This window comes from Etheostoma cragini, chromosome 23 (genome assembly GCF_013103735.1).
Source record: "Etheostoma cragini isolate CJK2018 chromosome 23, CSU_Ecrag_1.0, whole genome shotgun sequence".
In the NCBI taxonomy this organism is placed as follows: domain Eukaryota; kingdom Metazoa; phylum Chordata; class Actinopteri; order Perciformes; family Percidae; genus Etheostoma; species Etheostoma cragini.
In genome coordinates, this window is record NC_048429.1 from 8,966,549 (window position 1) to 8,989,752 (window position 23,204).

Sequence of the window (23,204 nt, forward strand, 5' to 3'; positions counted from 1 at the left end):
GTGTGTGTGTGTGTGTGTGTGTGTGTGTGTGTGTGTGTGCGTACTTCTGGAAGATGAGTGGGGAAAATCATGCAAAATGAAGACATTTGTCAGTCCTCCATATGTGTGTGAGAGTGAATATGGAATGAAGTGTGGACATTTTGTCACATCCAATCTGTCATTTCGTGTGTGTGCGTGTGTGCATGTGAGTGATGTGATAGCGTGTGAGTTTGTGTAATTGTTCTCACGGTGTGTGCGTCTCTGTAACTGTGTAGATGTGTGTGTAGGAGTAGGGCACACACTGGTCGGCCTGGCAGGTTTTTGGCGCTGCCTTTGACATTATTGAAAAGATTTACTCCAGCGGGTCACCTGACGACAAGCTCCTGGCTGCGGAACAAATACTGTTTCAGACGTTTTATTTTACAGGGAGTAAACTCTGCTTCGAGCTTTTGGCAGCAGAAGGTTTGGTAGTTTATAAGAGGGGAGCGAAGAGTATATGTATTATTTAACTGTCGAAAGAGTTGTCATGTGAGAGTGGGAGGAGAGAGGAGAGCAAAGACAAGGGGAATGATGGTAAAGAAAGAAAAGGTGAGGCTTTGGGAAAGTTGAGGAAAGGTTGGCTTGCCTGCTTTCCTCCATTGTCATGGTAACTAATTGTGTTTTCAGATATTGAATATAAACAGCATATGATACAATTTTAAAATGTGGTGGCTGTCTATGACTTCCCCATGTCTCTCTCTCTCTCTCTCTCTCTCTCTCTCTTTTGCTCTTGTCTTTTTCCTCCATATTGAAAACATATCAGGCGATACATAGTCGCTACATGTGGTATACATTGAAAAATGGTAACTCTAGACACACACACACACACATACGCACACAAGCACACACATACTCACAGAGCAGTGTGACAGAGTGTGTGGTTGGGGTACAGCAGGACTAGTTTCCTACAGTCCTCATGAAAGCTCTATTGTATGTCTTAATGCTGGGAAATGTCTCTGTTTAGCATGAGTGCTTCAGATATGACACAGCATAGCATCGTGTCACTTTAAATAAACTTTGAATATACTGAATTAAGTTGCCATTTAAACACCATGTACATTAAAGGGATAGAGGAATGGGATGGGTGACTTTCACGGATAGACAATTACTCTACGTATTTTTCAAAATCAGCCCAAATGCAGACAATAGTCATTGGTCCATATAGCTGCGGGTCCACATTTTTTAAAGAAAAACTTACTTTGAATTAAAACGTATCATCTGGGCTGCTAACTACCCTGCAGAGTTTCATTCCTACCTTATATTTATAAAAAGATTGAAAAAAGATTGAATACATTTAGATCAAAGCATGCTTGTAGCCACGTTCGACCAAAGATAAAGATCTTAAAAGAGCTTTTTAATCAATTTACCACAAATCATGTAGCTATATGTTACATTACCGTTAAACATTATCAAGACATATTTGATATATGATGTATATTTGATATATTATCAAGGCAGATTTGATTCAGGCTCTCGATGGAAGTAGTCCGTCACAGAAAAGATTGTCAAGTTAAGAAGTTGCAACATATCCATCTGCTGCCAAATGACCAAACTCTGATTTGTGATGATGATCTATGTTTAAGGGCTGGTGAAGTTTAGCCAACTACGTATTAAGGAATGTCAGTCATTGCCTTAAGAATGGCATAAATACGGGTTTCCTAGCATGTTGTGAGATCCTAAAATACAAAATTAGAGATAAAACCAAAAAGAGTTATTTTAGAGAGTGCTTGTTGAAGTGTTATGTCAAAGTTTGGTGGGGGGAAAAGGAGTTAATTAAATTGCTTGCAGAGCAACTAGGACCCAGCTTCTGTTCTAAGGTTTTAACTATTGGGCAAAAACTTTTCCTTCATTACATTCTTGTGTCTTCTTCATCACATTGTCTTCTGCCATCACTCCCTCAACTTCCTTCTTTCTTCAGGCCTTGATTTTTTCTTAGCCTTAAGGACGACCAATCCTCTTCCCCTTATTTGTCCTCTAGAGTGCCTCCATCACCATTACCTTTTACTCTCACTTTCTCCCTTGCTGCATGTCAGTGTATGTGCGGAAGCTAGTGATTTGTTTTTAAAAGTAAGTGGTTTTTCTTTCTCTCCCTTTCCCTTAACCACATCACAGTTTGAATCTTTTTGCTTCTCTCCGTCCAAACCCACCTGTACCTAGGCAGTGCCCTTCGGCGCCATGTGTCTGCTTCTGACCCCGACCCTGCCTACACACAATTGCAGACACACACTGCCTGTCTTTCATTCAGGACCGCATTTCTTGTTTTCCTTCATCATGTGTCGCCATCACCCTGGCTGACCCTCTTAATGCTCACATAGTCCCCACCAGACTGCCATGTTCCAGTGTGTCAGCTTCTCTTCTCTGTCTTGTGGTGTGTGTTTTACAAGCTTCTCCCTGGCTCTGTTAAAATGCCTGGCACTCTGTAAAGCCATTAAGGATCATACTAAAATAGCATGTAAAACACAGACATATGGAAACCAACATATTCCGTGCCCACAAGTGCATTAACAAGACTACAATCCTGAATGACCACTGGAGGCTTGTGTATCTGACAGTCTGCTCCTGTAACATGTGACTAGCTCCAAATTTTACTAACACGGTGTCTGATGTAACTCATTTCCGTTAAATTGTAGCGAGAGCCGACAAACAAAGCTGGCTCGCATGTTAGAGGAAAGGGTGGTGGGTGAGAAAAAGTTAGTCTTTAGGGCTTATCAACAGGGCACCTCCCAGTGCAGATAACTGGTTGCATCAAGTGCAAGAAACCCTAAGCCTCAGCAGTAAATTCAGGCACACAGAATGAAATCCCGGCTTTCAGTGCTGATAAGATAAACTGATTTTATCATTGTTTAACAGCACAGGAAAAACCTTGAGTATTCAAACAAATCTCCAAATAAATGATTCTAGAGGTTATATAAGTTATCAATATAACCACTATACTTTTAAAACAGCCAAAGTAAGGAGTGACCAACAGTGCCGTTATCATTAAAGTTTAATTTCTGGGCTTTAACAGAAAAACTTGAGTTTTTGTCAACATGTTTCAGCTTGTTTCTCAAAAGCAGATGTAACAGAACAAAAGCTTTGAAATACAATACAATACACAATACTAACAAAAACACCCAGTTGTTGAAGATATCTCAGCAGAACAACCACAGCACCGCATTGGTCATCATATTTTGAACAAAATGCATGTTTTAGCCTTTTAATCATAATACAACAATTAAATATATTGTTACAGCCCTTATTAATTTGTGCTAATGTTTGTTCCATTTAATTATGATGATTTGGGTTTAGTTGCAGACTTGGACATTTATTGCATGTTATCTTTTAGTTAAGTAATTCCAGTGTAGTTTAATTTTTTTAGTAATTATTTCTATTTCTGTAGCTAATAAAGCAAAAAGAGAAAATAAGAATCTTGTAAAGCAACAAGCTACAACAGCAAACCTTTTCTCTGAGGTGATGTCTTTAGCAGAGTGGCTGTAGGGATGGCAATCAGGGTGGCAAATTAGCACCAGCCAATGGCGGGTACTTTTTCAATTGGCGGGTGACTTCTCCTTGTTTACCAGCCACAGTGGCAGGTGGAGTGGTTTTCAGCTCTAGTCCGTGACATCGGTTTAAAAAATGTGGCAACATATCCACAGTGTTAAAAGGCCCGCCGCAGAGTCGACAGTAGCAACTGTTGAGGGCAAAGTAAACAAAAAAGAAAGTTATTTTCGAACAAGTGGCGCATTGTGGCAAAGGGAAAACAAGGTAAATGGTTAGCCTACTAGGGTTGGGCGATGTCCCCTAAACTGGCAGTTGATCAGACATACATTGAAAGGCCCTCTGTAAATATACAGTATTACATTCTGCCGCTGGTAGGGGCAGTACATTACAACTTGACCTACTTTCACTACAGTGCAGGAAAGTATAGACTCAATCAGCTCTCCGTGATCTGGGAACGTTTACCTTTAATAGAGCAACAGTAATAACATAATATACATCATTAGTAAGATTAAACTACATTCAATGTTATATCTGCACTGAATAGCGCATTCAATAAACAGAAATATAACTCTTGCAGCGCACATGTTCAGATGGGCAACATTGGCTCACACATAAAATAGCACCCTCGTGAAATAGCCTCCTGTTGATAACGTACATTCATAAATCCTACATAGCATCTCATCAGACTTATTTATTGATGCACACACAGTAGTATCCACAAAGTTAATCCAATGAGGGGATAAAGGAAAGTGTGATAGTGTTCTTTTCTCTCTCGCTCGCTGTGTCCCAGCTGAGGCGCAGAGTATGACCTTCCCGCATGCTGATACGTTACTAGTCCAGATAGAGCGAGCTACTGTACTGACAGGGAGAGAGAGAGAGACTATCACTACAAATAGGTTGCAAGTAAGGGGTAGAAAGTAGCTTCCACTTAATGGGGCAGCACAGTGCAAAGGGTTGTTGCTAGTTGTCAATTTCCCATCCATTAGCATTAGCGTGTCTGGCATCACGATGGTGGCGATGATATATCGTCCATCAGCATAACCTATAACCTACCTTTCAGACAACCAGTCCATGCACTGTAGTTACTGTCAAACCTACTTGTCTTTAGAAAATGCTAAATTGTTTGTTAGAGGTACAACTAACCTTAAATTAGAGGCAATAAAAGACCACGAGTCATCCAAATCTCATATCAAGTGCTCTGCCAAACAGCTGGCAAAGATGGGACCCCAGGAGCAGAGTGTGGCAATAAAGGCTTTCATATTTGATTTGCTTATGTTAATAAAATATGTATTAGTAATACAAAATAATGTATTAAAGCAATTGAAAATATGCTTGTGCACTTTCTTTTATAAATTCCGGAAAAAGTGGCTGGTAAAAAACATAAGTGACTGGTGACATTGAGCATCTACCAGCCACTGTGGCTAGTGGGAAAAAAAACAAATTTCTCACCCTGATGAAAATCAATCCACCCCTTTGGTTCAGACGTATGTACAACACATGTTAGCTAGATTGCCATGATTTTGATTCAGACATTTGATTTTGGCCTCTGGCCCTTAGGGGATCAATCCTAATATTCACCGGTTACAGAACGGAAGTACACACATTTAATGGAAACCTAATGACTCCGCCACCGTTCTGCAACCAGTGGAAATTAGCAATTTGATTTTTCCTCTAGCGCTACGATTTGTGATTTTGAGTGAAATGCCTATTGTCAACCATTGGATGCATTGCCATGAAATATGGTACTCACATTCCTGTACCCCACATACATGAGTTGTAACTCATCAGCCTCAGTTGGACTTTAGTGTTTATTGCTAATTAGCAAATGTTAGCATGCTAACACGCTAAACTTCGATGGTGAATATTTCACCGGAGCTATCCTGGAAGTGGAACGTCAAGGGTATAGACAGTAAAACCGCAACTGCTCTGGAACTGTGCCAGTGGTTGCATTGAGCAACCGAATGTTTAACTGAAACCACATGCTGGGGGAAAAAAGCTAAATAGTGAACCTGGTGAAATGCAGCTGATCGATTGACTTACTAGTGAAGATTCATTAAGTCTCTTTTTACTGCAGTTTGGCTTTTCTGAGCTGCCAAAACATTAGGTAATTGTCATTTAAATTTGACGTTTGAGTGTCGGACTTGTCTCTCGTGTATCTTCTGTGGGCTACTGTTGCTTGGACTTTATGTTTTTCAGTCGTCTGTTCCTGTGTATTTGTTTTCCATGTCTCTCTTTAACCTCAGCTGAACTACAAAAGTTACACTTATTCCAAAAGTGAGGTTTTACTAAAAGAGCAGTTTTCTGTGCCATAGTCATAATAATAACCTTTATAGCTAAATGACGTCTCTAATGAGCACTGAAGAGAACTGGCATCATATGTTTTTGGTATATGCATATCTGTACATGAAAAGCTAAAACCGATTTTACACTGTATGTGTGTGTGTGTGTGTGTGTGTGTGTGTGTGTGTGTGTGTGTGTGTGTGTGTGTGTGTGTGTGTGTGTGTGTGTGTGTGCGCGCACATTTGCATGCGTATGGTAGTGTAAAAAACGTATTAAGTGTTGTTGGCTGAGTTAGACATAATATCGCTGCTCTTATGAATCCAGTATGAATTGTCAGCCCATGACCCTTTGTCTGCTAAAAACAACCCGGCTCCCAGTGAGTGGCTGCGAGCGTTTCTGAGCCAACTCAAGCTGCAGTAACCTCAGTGAAAATTGAGTCCACATAATTACACCTCTACAATGAAGTAATGAAGATAAACACCGCGCAGTTACTTCTAATGTCATTTTTGTTGAAATGTAATCTCCAAATAGAAGACAGGAATACATATTTTCTCTTTGGCTTCCTATACATACATTTATAAGTTTATGCAACAAGTTATGTTACAGGCCTGGCAGCTCATCAGTTAACTGAAGTGAATCAAATGACTTTACAACAAACTTACAATGCAGAAAAATGTCTGCTGCTACAGCCCTGAATCCTTGCTGATATCAGAATGCTATAAAAACTGACCTAGAAGTAATCATTGAATATTTTTGAGGAAGAGAAAACCAGAGCACACTGGGAGGCTGTTACAGTATGTGGAGCTGCTAGCAGTGAGATTGACAGTACAATAGGCTTATACAGTATGTGGTCAAAGTTGGTTAATTCTGGTTATTTACATTGGCAAATCTAAGTAAATATTTTAAACTACACACACTTCTGAAGTGTTATATAAAGAAAGCTTGTCTGCATATGAAATTCAGCCTTTTAGGTTTCAAATACATGCAATCATTGTTGTTTCAGCTCTGTAGCCTGATGCCCTATAGCTAAGTGATACCCTCTACTGACTGGCAGACTACAAAGGAACTGTGTGTGTGTGTGTGTGTGTGTGTGTGTGTGTGTGTGTGTGTGTGTGTGTGTGTGTGTGTGTGTGTGTGTGTGTGTGTGTGTGTGTGTGTGTGTGTGAGACTAGCCGTCACAGCTTCAAGGTCACTGATTGGGTAAATATTGATTGACAGGCGATGCAAAAACAGGAAGGGGTGGAGCTGGAATTTAAACATTACAGCTGATAATGAGGTTGACTATTACAATTGTACTTGCTTAATGTGTGTCTGTACAAAATGTCCCCAGTGATAATAAAAAAGAAGTTGTTATTGTTATTTTGATATTCAGTTTCCAAATGATAACACACCTGGAGTTGCCATTATACTGCCTGTCTCTGACAACAGTAGGTCTGCCTGTTTCCTTTTCTGTCTATGATGGTTACAACTTGAACATTTAATGATTAGGCCTGAATTGAAACGGCATACTAATACAGTTAATAGTTTTGCAAGGATAATGTTCAAATACTGTCTTTTAATTGTCAGTTTTGACTTGCAAATAACTTAGGAAGACATTTGACTTGGACTTGGCCTCAAAAACCCCAAAAGACATTAAAGTACATTTATGCAGCTGACAATTTAATCCAAAGCGACTTACAATATGTGCATTCAACCATGTGGTACATTCCCAAAAAGTGCAAGAATCATGCAAGTACACCTACTTCAACAAATGCTGATTTTTATGGGCCAAGGTGGAGTCTGAACAGATGACTTTTAAGTTTGCGACGGAAGATGTGTAAGGTTCCTGCTGTCCTGATGGGAGCTTGTTCCACCATTGTGGAGCCAGGACAGCAAACAGTCATGACTTTGTAGAGCGGTAGCCGGGTCCCCTTTCGTATTGAAGGAGTAGCGAGCCTTTTGGCAGTAGCAGGGCATAGTAGACAGGCTGGGGTGTATGGTTGGACCATGTCCTGGATGTAGGCTGGGCCTCAGCCATTCACAGCACGTTAGCCGAGTACTAGTGACTGCAGTTGGGTTCGAGCAGCCACCATTTTGAAAAGCAAAAGTGTTGTTGTCTGTGTGCAAATGAAATTGTAAAAGTGGAGGTTGGAGTTGAGGGTCTTGTCTAGCGCTGAGAGAGTCAGACCCATCTATTTGTGCTGTGTTGTGGTCCGGGGTCTTTCTCGGCTTTCATGAGGCAGCTCTGCTTCCTGCTCTAAAGATGATTGTTTTCTCTCTAAATACAACACTGAGGTCCTCAACGACAATTAGACACACAGACGCAGTGAGCACAAACTCAGAAACACAGACAAAAGGAGAGACAGTCAGTCGCACCCGCACACATGGGCGACCCTCAGTGTCCATTTTACAGACACACACACACACACACACCGGCCTTCGCTGGTCATTACAGACAACTGCTGGGTTTTTATGCAGATTGATTGAATCCAGGCTTAATGCCTTTACCAGTCGACCTCTTTTTAAATGCATTTTTATTTTTTTCTGTCTTTCTTCCTTGATCTGTCCCTCTGTGTCTGGTTATCACTCTCTCCTCCCCCCTCCTTTTGATTTCTGTCCTCTTTCTCTCTCCTTCCTTTTTTCTATTCTTTTACATCTTTCCATTTTTCTCCATTTCTCCCACTCCATCTATCCTTTGCTATTGTCACTCACTCTTGATCAATCTGTTTCCCCCTTTTCTATCTGACTTTCTGTCACACGTCACTGTATTTCTCTTCCATCCTCTAACTTTTTGTCTCTCCGTCCTCTTTTGTCTTTAATGGAAAAACAAGCTGGTGATGGTGACAGCTGAAGGCCGTAGACTTAAATTAACACACAGAAACATGGTCTCCACTCTTACACTTTCCTTGTCTCTATCTGAAGCCGTTAAATCTTAGTTGAAAGCCAGCTATTGTGGAAGTCCAGCTTCACATATTTATCCTCTGTTATTGCTGCAGATGTTTCCTTAAGTTCCTTCAAATGGACAGCCATACAATCATTTTGACTTTTACCAACACCAAACGCACTTCACTTGAGAAACTTTAAAATGTACAGATGTCATGCATACACTGGGTTATGGAGCCAGTTTTATTATTTTTGTATTCAGAATTACACACGAAATCTTTGGTTTAGGTTGTGGTTGTAGCTGAGGCTTTGTAAAGCCAGGAGGAAAGAGCAGACCAAGTGAACACGATAGGAATATTATAGAATGGAATTGAAAGAAAATATTGTAAAATAAAAAAAAATGTTTAAAAGGAAATTCTGTCTGGTTTGAACATTTTGTATGAGCAGCCTGTGAGTGTACTTCATATACCTGTCTTTCCCTCAGTTATGCTTCCAAAATATGATCATTGGCCACAGACTTTGCATCTTGGTATAGATCAAGATAAACTACTCTTAATATCTATCTTTTTTTTGGATCAGCTGTTTTTAAAAGCACCTCAAGCTTCTCAGCACCTGTAGTTTGTTTTTTCTTTTTTATTTCTTATACACCTTTACACTGAATCAGGTTAGTTTTAGATTGGCCTACTGGGAGGTTCCACACACACACAGTCAATGCTGCAGTGTGTTTCTGCTGTTTATTTCTGCAGCCATTAGTGCGGTAAGTCCAGCCTTGAGTACTTACTCCTAGAGGGCCAGTTTACAGTTTAAGTCTTTTTTTAAATGCTCTCTAATCCCCTGTTCTCTATGAAAGTGTTCCACTGTAGTTACCTACCACACGTATAGTCACAAGTCCACATCTATTCTGTAGCTCTACTTGTATTGAACTAATAGATCTTTTTGTGATCAAATTTTTAGTTTTTTATAGTCGGAAAAAATAATAATAATGTAAACATAACATTCACAAACAGTTACAGACAACACGCCTGGACATAGGAACGCGTCCCAGGGCCACAAAATTACAGAGGAAAAACGGGAGGGTGGGACACAACAACACATGTAGAAACAGACAGACACACACACAGACAGACACAAGACAAGGGACCAAACTAATAGATTTATGTTCCCAGACAGACAAAAATCTTCCCTTTCTTAACATTTACTTCAAGTGCCCATGAGCAAGGCCGCGGAGGATGGGCTGGTCCCAGATTTGAGTGTTTAATACTCTGTCCCCTCCTTACAAACTGTTCCCAGAGGCCAACCCTATAAATATGAATATGTTCCTACAGTCAATTTGGCTGATTGAATAACCTGTTAAAATAAAATTACCAAGTTATTTAGAAATGCCCACAACACACACTTCCCTTGTATTTTTTTTTCAGTTGTTAACGCTAAAGGAGTGCAGTATTTGTTACTCCTCCAGGAGCAGTTTAAGGTACAAGTCCTCAAGTTCTATTCCCACTGCAGCTTGTTAGCCTGCGTTTTAAGTGGAACGGCCTGGACTACAACTGGACTGGACAACTACAGAGCACACGCACGCACGCACACACACACACAGACACACACACACACACACACACACACACACACACACACACACACATTCACACTCGTTTGGTTGCATGGCTTAGGCTCTTTTGGGCTTGGCGCAGTACGGGCAGCCAACTTATAAAGCAGTCTACACAGTGTAAGCCTGTAAGAACCTAATGGTTTAAATAGAGACAGGAAGAGAGACAGGGATTATAATAGCCAATATAGGCCTATTATACGTTATCCCTTTGCTCTTACTCATAATAGTGTTTCTATAGCACTGCTCTGGGCTGCTGTTGAGGAGTCTGGGGCCTTTTCAAACCTCCTGATCCGATCTTTACTCATGCAACTTGGTATGCTATTGCTGAGGAATATTAGGTCAAACTTTGCCCTCCAGACTTTGTCTGTGTCCAGACCCTCATCCTCTCCTTCCCCTATGTCTTCCTGTTGGGTTATTTTTTTTTAAAGAAAAAGAGTTTTTTGTCAGAAACAGTCCACCCTTTCACTTCAGTATAGCTTTTATTACCCTCCATATTTCTCACCAAACAGTCCTGCTCCGTCGCTGTACTTGTTACATGCTTATGTTTAGGCAGTGAAGCCATTATTGGAAAATATTTGAAGTATTTAAAAGTTAATAAAAACATTTTTTTGTCATTGTTATCCAAATACATTAGGTGCCAAAGTTGCTTAAGATTAGATGAAATTTGTAGCCAACAATGTATTTTGTTTTGTTTTAATAGTGGAAAATGGGCCTCGTTGATAGGAAAGGAATGTAGGAAAAAAGATATTTTGCTTCTATACGTCACAGTTCAGGATTCAAAGCATAAAATAAAATGTACACATTCTCACATGTTGACTATAATTACACCCAAAAGTGAAAAGTTTTTATTTTATTTTCAAAACAACTTTTCTTTCTTCGAAGTAAAACAGAATCTTCAAGAGTACGTTAAAGGAGCTACTACATTATTTGTGCAGCCCTTGGTACAGTTTTTTCTAAAAGTGGGTCAGTGGGCCTTACTGTAAGCGGCTCTGATCTTTGGAAATATGGGACAGGACCACATGATTTATAGAACATAATTTCAAAATGCACAGCCATGAAATGCTGTGCTTTTCACTACAATATGGTTTTCTGATATAAAAATGAGACCTCCGGCCTCAGAATCATCGGTAATTGGAAAAACTGTTGTCAAGTAACTTTGTAAGATGGGTGTCTGCACCAGGCAGTTGACTTGCTCAAGAATGGGCTAATGCACTCCAGTCAGATCATATGTTTGTGCTCTCGTCTTCCAACTCTACCCGTTTGTCTCTCTCTCTCGCTCTCTCTCTCGCTCTCTCTCTCTCTCTCTCTGCCTGTTAATCTCTCTATCTCTCTCTGCTGAGTTATGGTTTCTTTAGAAAACATTAGCATTCTTTGCAAAGAGGTTCAAGCTCTGCAATGTGTGTTGGAGTCCATACACACACGCACACACACACACACACACACACACAAACACACACACACACACAGACACACTCACTCACTCAAACTCAACCTCTGTGTGTGTGTTTGTGTGTGCGTGTGTGTGTGTGCGTGTGTGTGTGTGTGTGTGTGTGTGTGTCCACAGGCCTCTGATGAGGCAGATAATGATCCATCACGATAATGGAGCTTAAATGGCTGCAGTAAAGTCATCTTCAACCAACCCTCTCTCTCACATGCACAGACGCACACACACATATACACACACACACACACGTCTTATCCCTTCCCACAATTCTCTCTGTCACTCACTAAATCAGAACTTGAGCTTGCAACACACACTTTAGCATCAATCCTTGCACGCATCTGTCATGTCAAACCACCGCACAACGCACACACACTTACACTTAAACCTACACGAACGCATCTCCTTAACTCACACACATACATATCCTGACACAAACACTAACAATCGAAAACACACTCTTACAGAAGCCATTGATCACATACATTATTTCATCTACTTTTCTCCCTGACCACACGCTGTGATTACATGAGACATGATCCATCGGAGCAACAACGTACAAAATTATACCTCTTAACTGGAAACTGTATTATGCAACATTGTTTTTATTTAATTTATTCAGGCAATAAACGATCTCAGGAGTGAATGTAACAAGAGAGGAAGTTTATTGCTTACCTCTCTCTCTACGGTGGAATTAAATTAGGATTACTTTCTGGGGAAAACTGGGTCCAATTTTTCTAGTTTTGGCTATCATTCATATCAGTTATGAGAACATTTCCCCACCAGGTTAATTGTAGTGATTTAAGGATGTAGCAATCCTGTTAGACACAGATTTCCAATAAAGTCCATTAGGACAAGCAGTCAGCCAGGTTTTAAACATGTTCTCAGTTTAACCACAAGATTATTACAAAAAAAAACTTTTAGGAGTTTTTTGCAGCACTGCGTCACGGGCCAGACCCTGACTGCACCATGAGATCTCAGATATACTCACCTTCGATTTCATTACCAAATAAGTGGTTTAGCGGGTGGATAATGGATTATGGGGACTGTAATTGATTATCATGACAGTATCTCTCACCTGTTTATACCTTTTGTGGTTATGATCCTGTTTTAGGTATATAGCAGGATTGAGCTTTTTTTAACACCTTTTTTCAAGCACCTCTCTCTGGTGTAGGTCAAGGCTGCGAGAGTCAGAGAGCAGAAGACAGCAGGCACATACTAAATCATTTATCTCTTCTCAATCGTCTTACGACCTTATCTTTACTGCCATGTTTTTCTGGGGGATTACAACTAAATTGCAGAGTTGTTAAGTTACATTATCTGCAAACACACAAGTGGAAATATACCAATATACATGTGTAATTTAACTCCCTATCCATTTCCCCCTAAATCTTCTCCTCTGTTTCTCGATTCTTTTTCTTCTGTCTTTGAAAAATAGTATCTACAAATACTTCTTAGGTCTTGTTGTAGTGTACATACTCTATATGACTGCTTTTGGGGCTTCGTGTCAGCTTACAATGAGTAACACAAACGTGAGCACATACAGACTACAGAGGAGATTCCAAACAAAAACATGGATATTCATTAATATTCATATATTTCTAAATATTCAGGAATGAAAGCTGTTTTATTGTATGTAAAATAAGCACTTAGTCTTACGTATTATTGTGTATGTATTGATTACTTTTTGTTGCACTATAAAACACACTACAAAATAAAATTCAACTTAAAACCAAAAGCTTTATTGACATAGTCATATTGATCAATTGGGGAATGAGAATGTTGACATGATGTCCCTTAATTTAGGATTGCAGATCTTTATTATCCTGACTTTTATTCACTAGTAAGGGCCAGTCTCCAAAACACTTCCTACATTTCCCATGATACAACTTGATAACATCTTTAATTAGACCCTGCCCGCCCGGGAAACTTCCACATGCAGTTTTTAATGCAAATTTAAATTCCATAACAACAGTACACACAGTATTGCCAAAGCAATGTGTAAAGAGTGACCTAAACTTACTGTATATTCACAACATTGTAAAAGAAATTGTTACATACTCTCCAAATAATGAAACAACTTAATATATGGATAATGGACTATATTTATTTGTGATTTATTGGGCACATTTTCATTAATCATTAACAGTATTATTACTTACAGCAGTTTTACACATGAATAAAGCCACAGTAAAATAAAATGCCAAGGAGATTTGCTGGCTCAGAGATGAGAGCAGAGGGAAGAGGTTAGGACTTAACGAGGCAATATCTTGCCAATATCTGACCCAGGCCTCTCACACGCACACACACACCAACATAAATGTGGGCTTGTGTTACATGACTGTTTGAGCGGTGCTCTTATTGATACAGATGTATTGGTCATTAAGTCAGTTAGGTTTGGCGTCTCAGCTCGGCTGCAGCCAAAGAAAACATCAGCTCTCTCACAGAAATGTTCCGTTCTGTATGGGCAGAAAGAACTACATTGTGGTGTTTTCAGATTACAGTTGTGTGTGTGTGTGTGTGTGTGTGTGTGTGTGTGTGTGTGTGTGTGTGTGTGTGTGTGTGTGTGTGTGTGTGTGTGTGTGTGTAAACATGCTCCCTGATCATCCATAGGGTTACAAGGAGTTTGTCTTTTTGCCTGAGCTTGTGTTCTTGGCTTGGTATCAAAATTAAGTCTATCTTCTTTCCTCTATGTCTATCTTGCTGCTCTTTATCATCTAAAAAGGAACAATATAGAAACATGGAATTTAAAGGAATAGTTCCACATTTTAGGAAATACGCTTATTTGATTTCTTCCCTGAAGATAGATGAAAGAATAGTGTAAGAGTTCTGCCCGTGAAGTGTCTTATATTTACACTCTAGTATTTATCAAGTTAAACAAACGAGATATGGCATGTGATGTTTTTAACTTACCTTTGGACCGAGTCAGGGTAGCTTTTTTCTTTTTTTCCAGTCTTTATGTTAAGCTAAACTAACCAGCTTCTGTCTCCAGCTTTATACTAACCATACAGACATGAGAGTGGCATTGATCTCCTCATTAACTATTGGCAAAAAAAGCAAATAAGCCTATTTCCCGAAATGACAATATATTCCTTTAAATTCCATGTTACTATGTTGGCTTTATCTCAAGATGTTTGTTTACAAAATGTCTAAATTCTCTCTCTCTCTGTCTTTTCTCTCTCTTTTAGTTGGAGGCGGAGTTAGCGCTCTGTGAGAGGGAGGGGGCGGAGCTCCAGGAGTACGCCAATCAGGTCTTGCAGCAGATCGCAGACCGATGCCCCGACATTTTGGAACAAGTGGTCAACGCTCTGGAGGACAGCTGCTGACATAGAAACACACATACGCTGAAAGAAACAACAAATAAGCTTACATACAGACATGAACTTTCCTGCAAAGTCAGAAAGCAAGCAAACATGCACAGGTCCATCAGAAGTCTCCAGCAAGCTCCCATAATTCCCTGATGCTCAAAATAAATTACAGGATGAAGACTTTCTCTTCCACCGGTATTTCACTCATCTCATTTTCGGAAAAAGAAATCTACAAAAAAAACACACGTCATTACTGAAAGATATTCAGGATATTCAAGTTTGTCGCTTTCATTTTGAACAAACCGTGCCAGCTGAGGGAAATATTGTTCATGTTTCAGTTCATAGTGCTTTCTTGTTGGCATGCAAGTTAGTTGGAAATAGTTCATGTTTTTAAGACAGTAAACACGTATTTTCCTGAATACTCCGAAAAGCCTTCTGCGACACTTCACATCGTGTGTCCTTCCAGGCAATCAGCAACTCTTAATCGTAATTTGATGTATTTTATGGGTGGAAAATATTTTTAAACTGTATGAAAAAGGTAAAAGTGAGTTGAGCTTGCCAGGTTGTTTCTGATGCCAGACTTACACGCTATTACTACATTGTTATTTGATTGGTTCAGAAACAAAAGTGTTTATTTCAGCTGCCTTTGATTCTTTACGTCTTTTGCTGCTATCTTATTTAAACTTTAAGCTTCTATTTTTCTTCCATTTCTGGTTTTTAAAACGTCCCAACCTGCAGTTTCTTTCAGCAGTGATCTCTGCATAGTTGTGTATATTGTAAAGAGAGAACTTTATTGAACAGAAGTACAGCTTTTGTCAGGCAGACATGACACTTCCATCGTTTTTTTATCCCCCCATAATTGATGAAAGACACAAACCACAAAAATCTTGCAATGCTCCCTTTATTAAAACACAAAAGTGTAGATATTTTGTGTTTCTTATTAACCTAAGAAAAACATGTTCAGTTATGGTGTCCATGCTAAGATTAGGTTGTGTTCAGACAATCCCTCACTCACCATTGTGTGACAATCCCTTTAGAGTTAACACGGATTAATCTGAACTCACTTTCACTAATTGAAGCATCTTTTTTTTTTCTTGGGAGGTAGTGAATGTTAAATCATTTCTATATATTTTTTTCCTTTTGGTAATATATATATATATATATATATATATATATGTATGTATGTGTGTGTGTGTGTGTGTGTGTGTATATATATACACACACACACACACACACACACTAATCTTGTTAAATTGAAAATATTGTCATGTATTGGTTGATATGTTACATAATTTGTCAAAACTACTTTTCTTTTTTATGGGATTTGCAAGTAACCACAGATTTGTTCCGTGAGCAGGAGTTCCCGTGTTACTGGGAACGCATACTGCACCTACACGAGGCTCTGTGTCCACCGGGGACATTTTCACAGAATGGGTTTCTTGTTGTTGTTTACAGTGGAAATGACACTCTGGTGCATGTTTCCCACAGCGCTAACAGTCTTAGCATGATTAAAACGCTAACAGCACTAGAGGCTCAAATTCTTTCAACTTCTATCAAAACCTCATCTAAAGTTTTTTTTTTTTTTAGTCTTATACTGTAGTGAGTGCTGAAGCCATGACTGGCCTCATGCAACTGTTTAACGCTATCCTTTAAAAGAAATACCTGGTGGAGACAAAGCCTAGAGAGGGGGATTTACACGTCACACTCAAATCTAAATTTACACCATGGAAAGGCTTTCCAAAAAAGTTTTTAAAAAAATAGATTTTATTCACTAAGCTGTCTATTAAGAAGCAAATGGGGATTTCATTCCAAAATATTACAGGTGCAGGTTCCTCAAATGTTACCAGTTTGAAATTGCTTAAAGCTTCAAAAGTCATGAGAATTTGACAAATGGCTCTTATTTTGGAATTAAACTTCATCAGATATGAGCTTGTGTTGTAATTCCAGTATTTTTTTGTCTGTTTTATATTGATAATGTTTGGAAGCGGGATGACCGCAACTAACCACAACTTCGTTGATGGGAGAATAGAATAAAATATGGATTTAAATTTATTTTTATTGTGAAAGGATTCTGTCATTGATTCTCAGTCAATTGTTTCACAGGTGAGAGCTCCTAACCTTTTTGACTTGGGAGCAGTTTAACCAAAGGGTGATTTTTCCTTCTCATATTGTTTCTTGTTCGATGGATTTTAATCAGCTGGAAGAGAGGAACATATTAAGCAATTCACAAGAAGACAAAAAAGCAAAAGAATTAAGGACAGTCATGAAAATATTCTTTCTCATCCACTTGATCGTCTGATAACCCCTCACTCACACACACCTTCACACAGCAGTGAGTGGTTCTTAGATATGTGACAGGCCACAGCTGATTTTTTTTTTGTCTTTTTGTAGATGACCCGAGTACAAATAATAAAGACAAAGCTTAGAAAATCTTTCCTTTTGTTTGCTTTTCTTACTTTTTCTGACCTCTCCTTTCCTTTTGCCTCCCTCATTCTCTCTCTATCTGCCTCTAAACTGTGCTTCTTATCCTGAAGTAGTGGTATATTTTCCTATCCACCCACAATAATGGCATTATTCCATAGCCCAGGCCTCCTTATGTTCCAGTTCTTTACACACACACGCACACACACACACACACACACACACAGTCATATCATTACAATTGTCTTAAATGTCTAACAACTCATCCAAAATGCCTTATTTTCAATTGCCTGGACTTAAATCAATATTGTGGAAAGATTTTGTGTATGCATGTGTGTTACAAGGGGAAATGTAACTGATAATGACACAGGAAAGTGGCTTGATGGTGTTTTTTGCCTCCAACATTGCCTTCCAGGCAGCTAACCCTAGCCTTAACCCTAAACATAACCATTGCCGCACTGCCTGGAAGGAGACAAGGGCAAAAAAACACCAAACACCAGGAAAGTGACGGTAAAAAGTGACACACTTTCTTTATGTTTTCATCTTTCATATTGGCAGCAGCTCAGTGTAATGCATTCATTCAACTAGAAAATCTGGTTTAACAGACCTACCCGGCTCCACTGACCCTGAACCCCGACCATGACCCAACCTTATCGCTCAAAGAATTTTCCAGCAGAGTGAAAACGTCATCAGGCTATTCATTTTTTCACACAATAAAACACATCAGAGGGAACTCGCTGACAGTCTGTAAATGTAACATATGTGCTGGTGTTTACATTCGCATGTGGCAATATATTCAGTGTGTCTGGGTTTGTCAAGAAGGATCCGTTCTGCTTTCTCCATCTACTGTCCTAATAAAAGTCAGTGGAGGGAGACAGAAGGGATGGGGGGAGCGCGAAGGAGGAGGAGGAAAAGATATGCATGTATGACTGCCTGATTTATGTGATGGAGAAAGAAAGAGAGAGAGGGAGGGATGGATGGACAGGAAAGAGTGGAGACACAACCCACCAAGCACAAGACATCATATCATCTTCTTGACTTTGCTGTAACTCATATAGTTCCGAGTGTATCGCAAAATATTACATATTTATACACCAAAAATATGCTGAATTTTTTTTTTGCAAAACAAATTTGTCTCCCCTGACTAAAACCCCATTAGAGGTTACAGTTTGATCCATTTTTACACGTGCACACACACCTTTCTTTGGAGCGATTGAGCAATGATAAGACCCTGCTGATATTGGTGGTTCACGACAAAAAAAACACAGTCGTCCCTGAGACAATGTTTTAACATGTGCATAGTTCAAAATATAGCTACATTTAGTCTTTCCATATATATATATATACACACTGTATATACTGTATAAACTATATAGTGCACTAAGACACACGAGAGACCAGAAGGAGGAATAAAAGTTGAGTGACTGCAGAAGAAATGGGGAGGGCTTGCATTGGCTTTGGGTAGATGTGGTTTCAATCATCACACATCACATCACACATGACTGCAAAGAAAAAGAAAGAGAGGGTGATGGAGAGAAAGAGAAAACAGAGAGAAGAGGGGGAAAGCCAAGACCAAAACAAACAGCAGCTGAACTTAAAACACACACTCCGTCTACATTACATGTTTTCAAGCTTAATAATTAATTATTTCAGTTGTGGTTTGAAGGCATAAACTTGTTGCTTGTTGATTTTGGATGTTTGCTTTTTTTTTGCATACATTAATTAAAGTAAATTAATTACTGAAGTGTAGGTGGGATGAATGGAGTAGAGAGAGAGAGAGAGAGAGAGAGGGAAGATTGGATGGAGAGAACTGGCAAGATGGAAGGGACAGGAGGAGGCAGTGAGTAGTAGGAAAAACTTTTGAGAGGAAATAAAAACAATGTGAGGGGAGTGGAGCTCCTAAAATAAGCTGTTAGCCACTGACAGTCCAAACATCCACCAACACTTAAGACATGTTATCTTCTGTTCTTCCTCGTCCATGCATTCCTGTGACTTTAATTGCTTTCAGAGAAAATGTCTCATCTAGCTGCTAGGTCACAACCAATGATAGGGACAGATAGATTCAGGTTCACCATGAGTCATGGCGGGGCTTCACTGTGTCACACAACCAAAGCCAGACAAAATTTCCACCTGACAGAAGCTGTTTTTGCTATAGTAGAATTTAAACTATAAAATTAATTAAAGTAGCCCAGCTGCATGTGTGAGATTTGCTCAAATGTAATTAGCAGATTGTGTGCATAAAAAAAAAAGTCAAACTTGTATGTTTTTGTCTTTTTGGAAGGAATATTTGTATAGAATTGGCACAATTTTAAATCAGCCACTGCTAGTACAAAATTAGATGCAGTGGCGAGTAAATACGATTGGAATGAACCACGATTATCAGTTGTCAGGATGGCCGATCGGTCTAAGGCGCCAGACTCAAGGAATCAATTCCTTCCTAAGATATGGGATTTCTGGTCTCTGAATGGAGGCGTGGGTTCAAATCCCACTTTTGACAGAGTTTTTACTTGAAAATGTTATATATATATATATATATATATATATATAGATATATACATAGATACATATGTATATAGTGTAGGCTATTTTAATGATTTTCTGCCGATACACATATGTATCGGCAGAAAATCATTAAAATAGCCTACACGATTAAAACATGTGTAATACCATGACTAATTCACCTGTACAACATTTTCAATGTTCAATAAGCATAATGTGTCAATAATAACGTAAGTCTTACATCTTACATCTTTGATGTGGGTTTAGAGGAAACAAGAAACACAAGTTTGTCAGCACAAACTTTATAATTACGTCAAATCATCTGAAGGCATTAGTGTCTATTGCAACCTGATCCGGATTACTTTTCAGTTGTCAGGATGGCCGAGCGGTCTAAGGCGCCAGACTCAAGGATTGACTCCTTCCTGAGTTAAGGGATTTCTGGTCTCCGAATGGAGGCGTGGGTTCAAATCCCACTTCTGACAAAGTTTTTATCTGAAAACACAAACTAACTCACTGAAAATCATTAAAATACACGGCGGAAGAAATACGTAAAACCATAACTAATGCAGCTGTAAAATATTAAATAACCAGCACAGTATTTTCAATAAACCGGATGTATCGATAAAAACGTAAGTCTTACGTCTTTATATGGGTTTAGAGAAAACATGAAACATAAGCTTGTTTTATCACAGACTGTATAATTACGTGAATGCATTCAAAAGCATACGTCTAAATAGCAACCTGATTCGTTCAAATCGCAGTTGTCAGGATGGCCGAGCGGTCTAAGGCGCCAGACTCAAGGATTGACTCCTTCCTAATCTACGGGATTTCTGGTCTCCGAATGGAGGCGTGGGTTCAAATCCCACTTCTGACAAACTTTTTGCCTCGACAATGTCTCCGTGTTGCTCGACACATACGTCTTTCCTTCTGGTTTTCTCTCCCTCCTTTTTTATTTACCGGTGGGCAAGCGATCAGTTTCCACATGAGAGCAGAGGAGAGTCGTCCCACGGCACACACAGAAACAAGAGGGAACTTCTTTTGTTTCACTCGGCGCTGAGCTGAGCTCCCTCCGTCTCAAACTTGTCGCTCGTGTTTCTCGACGCTAAAAACTTTACAGAGCTACTTCCCTCCCTCCACCCTCCCTTCCCCTTTTCCCTGCATGCGTAATTAGTTGGAGAGCGTTTGGAAACTTGTGATGGCCGTGAAAAAATCTCACTTTATTTCTGACACCTGTTGCTGAGGACACCGCGCACACAGCCGTACACAACGGGGAGCGAGTGCTACTGATTTCAGACTTTGTTTCTACATTTCTACATGACAAGTGGGGACTTGTTGGGTACTGACAGGTCCACGGGTCGTCGAAACCTCCGTTATAGGCTACGCTACTTCCACTCCCCTTAATCGTCTTTTTCTGACTCAAGGACTTCCGTGCGGTATTTCTACGTGAAGATGATCGAGCAGTTAAAAGAAGGACATTAAATGTGTCACTTGGGAGAATTTGTATCAGTCTAACACAGTGAGGCTCTGCAGCAGGCTGCTGAGGGATCGGCCTGAAGGGGGTTCCCTTTCGATAAAAACACCGACCTGTCTGTAGTTCTCCCAGCCGGACGGAGTCACTTTTTGGACTTGAGCGCTGGTGGAGGGAGACATTTTTCTTGGAGAGCTGAGCAACAACTTGATTCGATCACAGCAGAACAGGTAGGTAAATCATTGTTTCATTCATTTTAAATGAGGAGTTTTCAAAGAGATCCATGATATAAGAAGGTCATTAAATCTCTGTAGTCTGCATACACGCTCAAGGGGAATATAAGAGTTTTTTAGAGGTATTTCATGATGATTTGAGAGGTGTTATTTATGTTTGTCCGTGATACCCAGATTTATTCCAACCTTATTATTGTGTGTAGTTGCTATTATGTGTATAGGCACATGTAACCTGGCCTAATATTTCTGTCAGTTTTCTGGCTCTATCATTTTTTATCTTAAAGTTGTAAGACGTCTAGGCTAATACGTGTGCAGCAGTTATTGGATTTAAATACATTAGGACTTGAACTGTCACTATTTTAGTTACTTTACAAGTTCTAAACAGGACACACATACACACACACACACACACACACACACACACATATCAGAAGTCAATGGGAAAAACGTTGGTTTAAACTTGGCCCATTGGGTTGTGGACTTTGCTTCATTTGAACTTGTAGACGTTTTGTCCCCACAATGTTTCCGTTGTCACAGTCTACTTACAGAATGGGCTTATTTCATGACTTTTGGCACCCATATGACTGTGTGTGTGTGTGTGTGTGTGTGTGTGTGTGTGTGTGTGTGTGTGTGTGTGTGAGATCTGCCAACCCCATCAGCCTAAATGAAGGCAGCCCTCTTGCTTTGCGGTGGAGACCAGGACTATTTTGGTCGAAATGTTGCACAAATGTTTCTCTCAGTATATAGAGAAGTCGCTCTCCTTGCCTTCATCTGAGTTCATTGGCCTGTATAAGCTTTATGATGTTGATGGTGAATGTACTGTGTTGCTGTGGGTCAGAGGTCAGCTGTGCAATCAAACAATATACCAATAGATGTCCTGAGCTGAGACTATAGAGGAGTGAGGACATGTTTTAGTTTTTGATGCTAAAGTGCTTAATTAGACATTTAACAAGAAAAATAAGAGAGCTTAAACTAAACTTTTGCGTTTACTTTTCCATGACAATAAAGATTTTGGGCAGAAAGTGTCTAAAATGCCCTGTAGATATTGCTAATGAAAGTTAATGAGACAAAGTCTGTGTAATAGACTATGCAAAATGTATGGACTCTATTTGTTGATTATGTGCGGGGATTTTCGTGTAGGAGCCAGTGTGTGTTTTCTCCATGTTTGGCAATGAGACATCCACACATCAGTGGACCTACGGAGTCTTTATGGTGACCTTAGAACTTGTCCTGATCAAGAAACAGTCAGTTTGTTCTCCACAAATTTAGCCCAAATGCAGGAAGAAGTGTTATAATAAAAAAATACCCAAAACTGGTTAATTGTTTTCACATTTATTTAATCAAGCAGTGTTGTTGAGATTGAAACTTCTTTCTCAGGAGAGCCAACCATATTCATAAAAGGAAGTTCACAATCAAAGAACATTTGATTCAACATTATAAAAACACATTTAATTAACTAGAGACAAATCTCTTTCCCACATTCCTTTGTTTGTAGAGGGCAGACGTAGCAGAGAAAAGCGAGTTCCTCCATCTGGCAGCACATGTGAAAGCAGACTATCAGATTCACAGACAGAAAGCTGAGGTCGTT

General features: G+C 39.5%; 2 protein-coding genes and 3 non-coding genes across 18 annotated transcripts in view; all 5 read left to right on the top strand.

Moving 5' to 3' along the window:
• The window catches only part of LOC117938420 (ELKS/Rab6-interacting/CAST family member 1-like), a 111,342-nt gene extending 96,115 nt beyond the window's left edge, over positions 1-15,227 (top strand). For all 13 annotated transcript variants that reach the window (XM_034862993.1, XM_034862997.1, XM_034862995.1 and 10 more), the window contains one exon: positions 14,876-15,227. In XM_034862993.1, coding sequence (XP_034718884.1) covers positions 14,876-15,013 — 138 coding nt within the window. In that variant the 3' untranslated portion in view covers positions 15,014-15,227. The remainder of the gene's footprint in view (positions 1-14,875) is intronic.
• Positions 15,228-19,801: 4,574 nt separating this feature from the next.
• trnal-caa lies at positions 19,802-19,913 on the top strand. The gene is made up of 2 exons: positions 19,802-19,839; positions 19,868-19,913. It is a non-coding gene; the product is annotated as a tRNA-Leu (tRNA).
• Positions 19,914-20,286: 373 nt separating this feature from the next.
• Positions 20,287-20,397, top strand: trnal-caa. The gene is made up of 2 exons: positions 20,287-20,324; positions 20,352-20,397. It is a non-coding gene; the product is annotated as a tRNA-Leu (tRNA).
• Positions 20,398-20,678: 281 nt separating this feature from the next.
• trnal-caa lies at positions 20,679-20,789 on the top strand. The gene is made up of 2 exons: positions 20,679-20,716; positions 20,744-20,789. It is a non-coding gene; the product is annotated as a tRNA-Leu (tRNA).
• A 96-nt stretch (positions 20,790-20,885) lies between these two features.
• The window catches only part of wnt5b (wingless-type MMTV integration site family, member 5b), a 73,068-nt gene continuing 70,749 nt past the window's right edge, over positions 20,886-23,204 (top strand). For both annotated transcript variants that reach the window (XM_034863608.1, XM_034863609.1), the window contains exon 1: positions 20,886-21,613. The gene's annotated coding sequence lies outside the window, so the exon portion shown is untranslated. The remainder of the gene's footprint in view (positions 21,614-23,204) is intronic.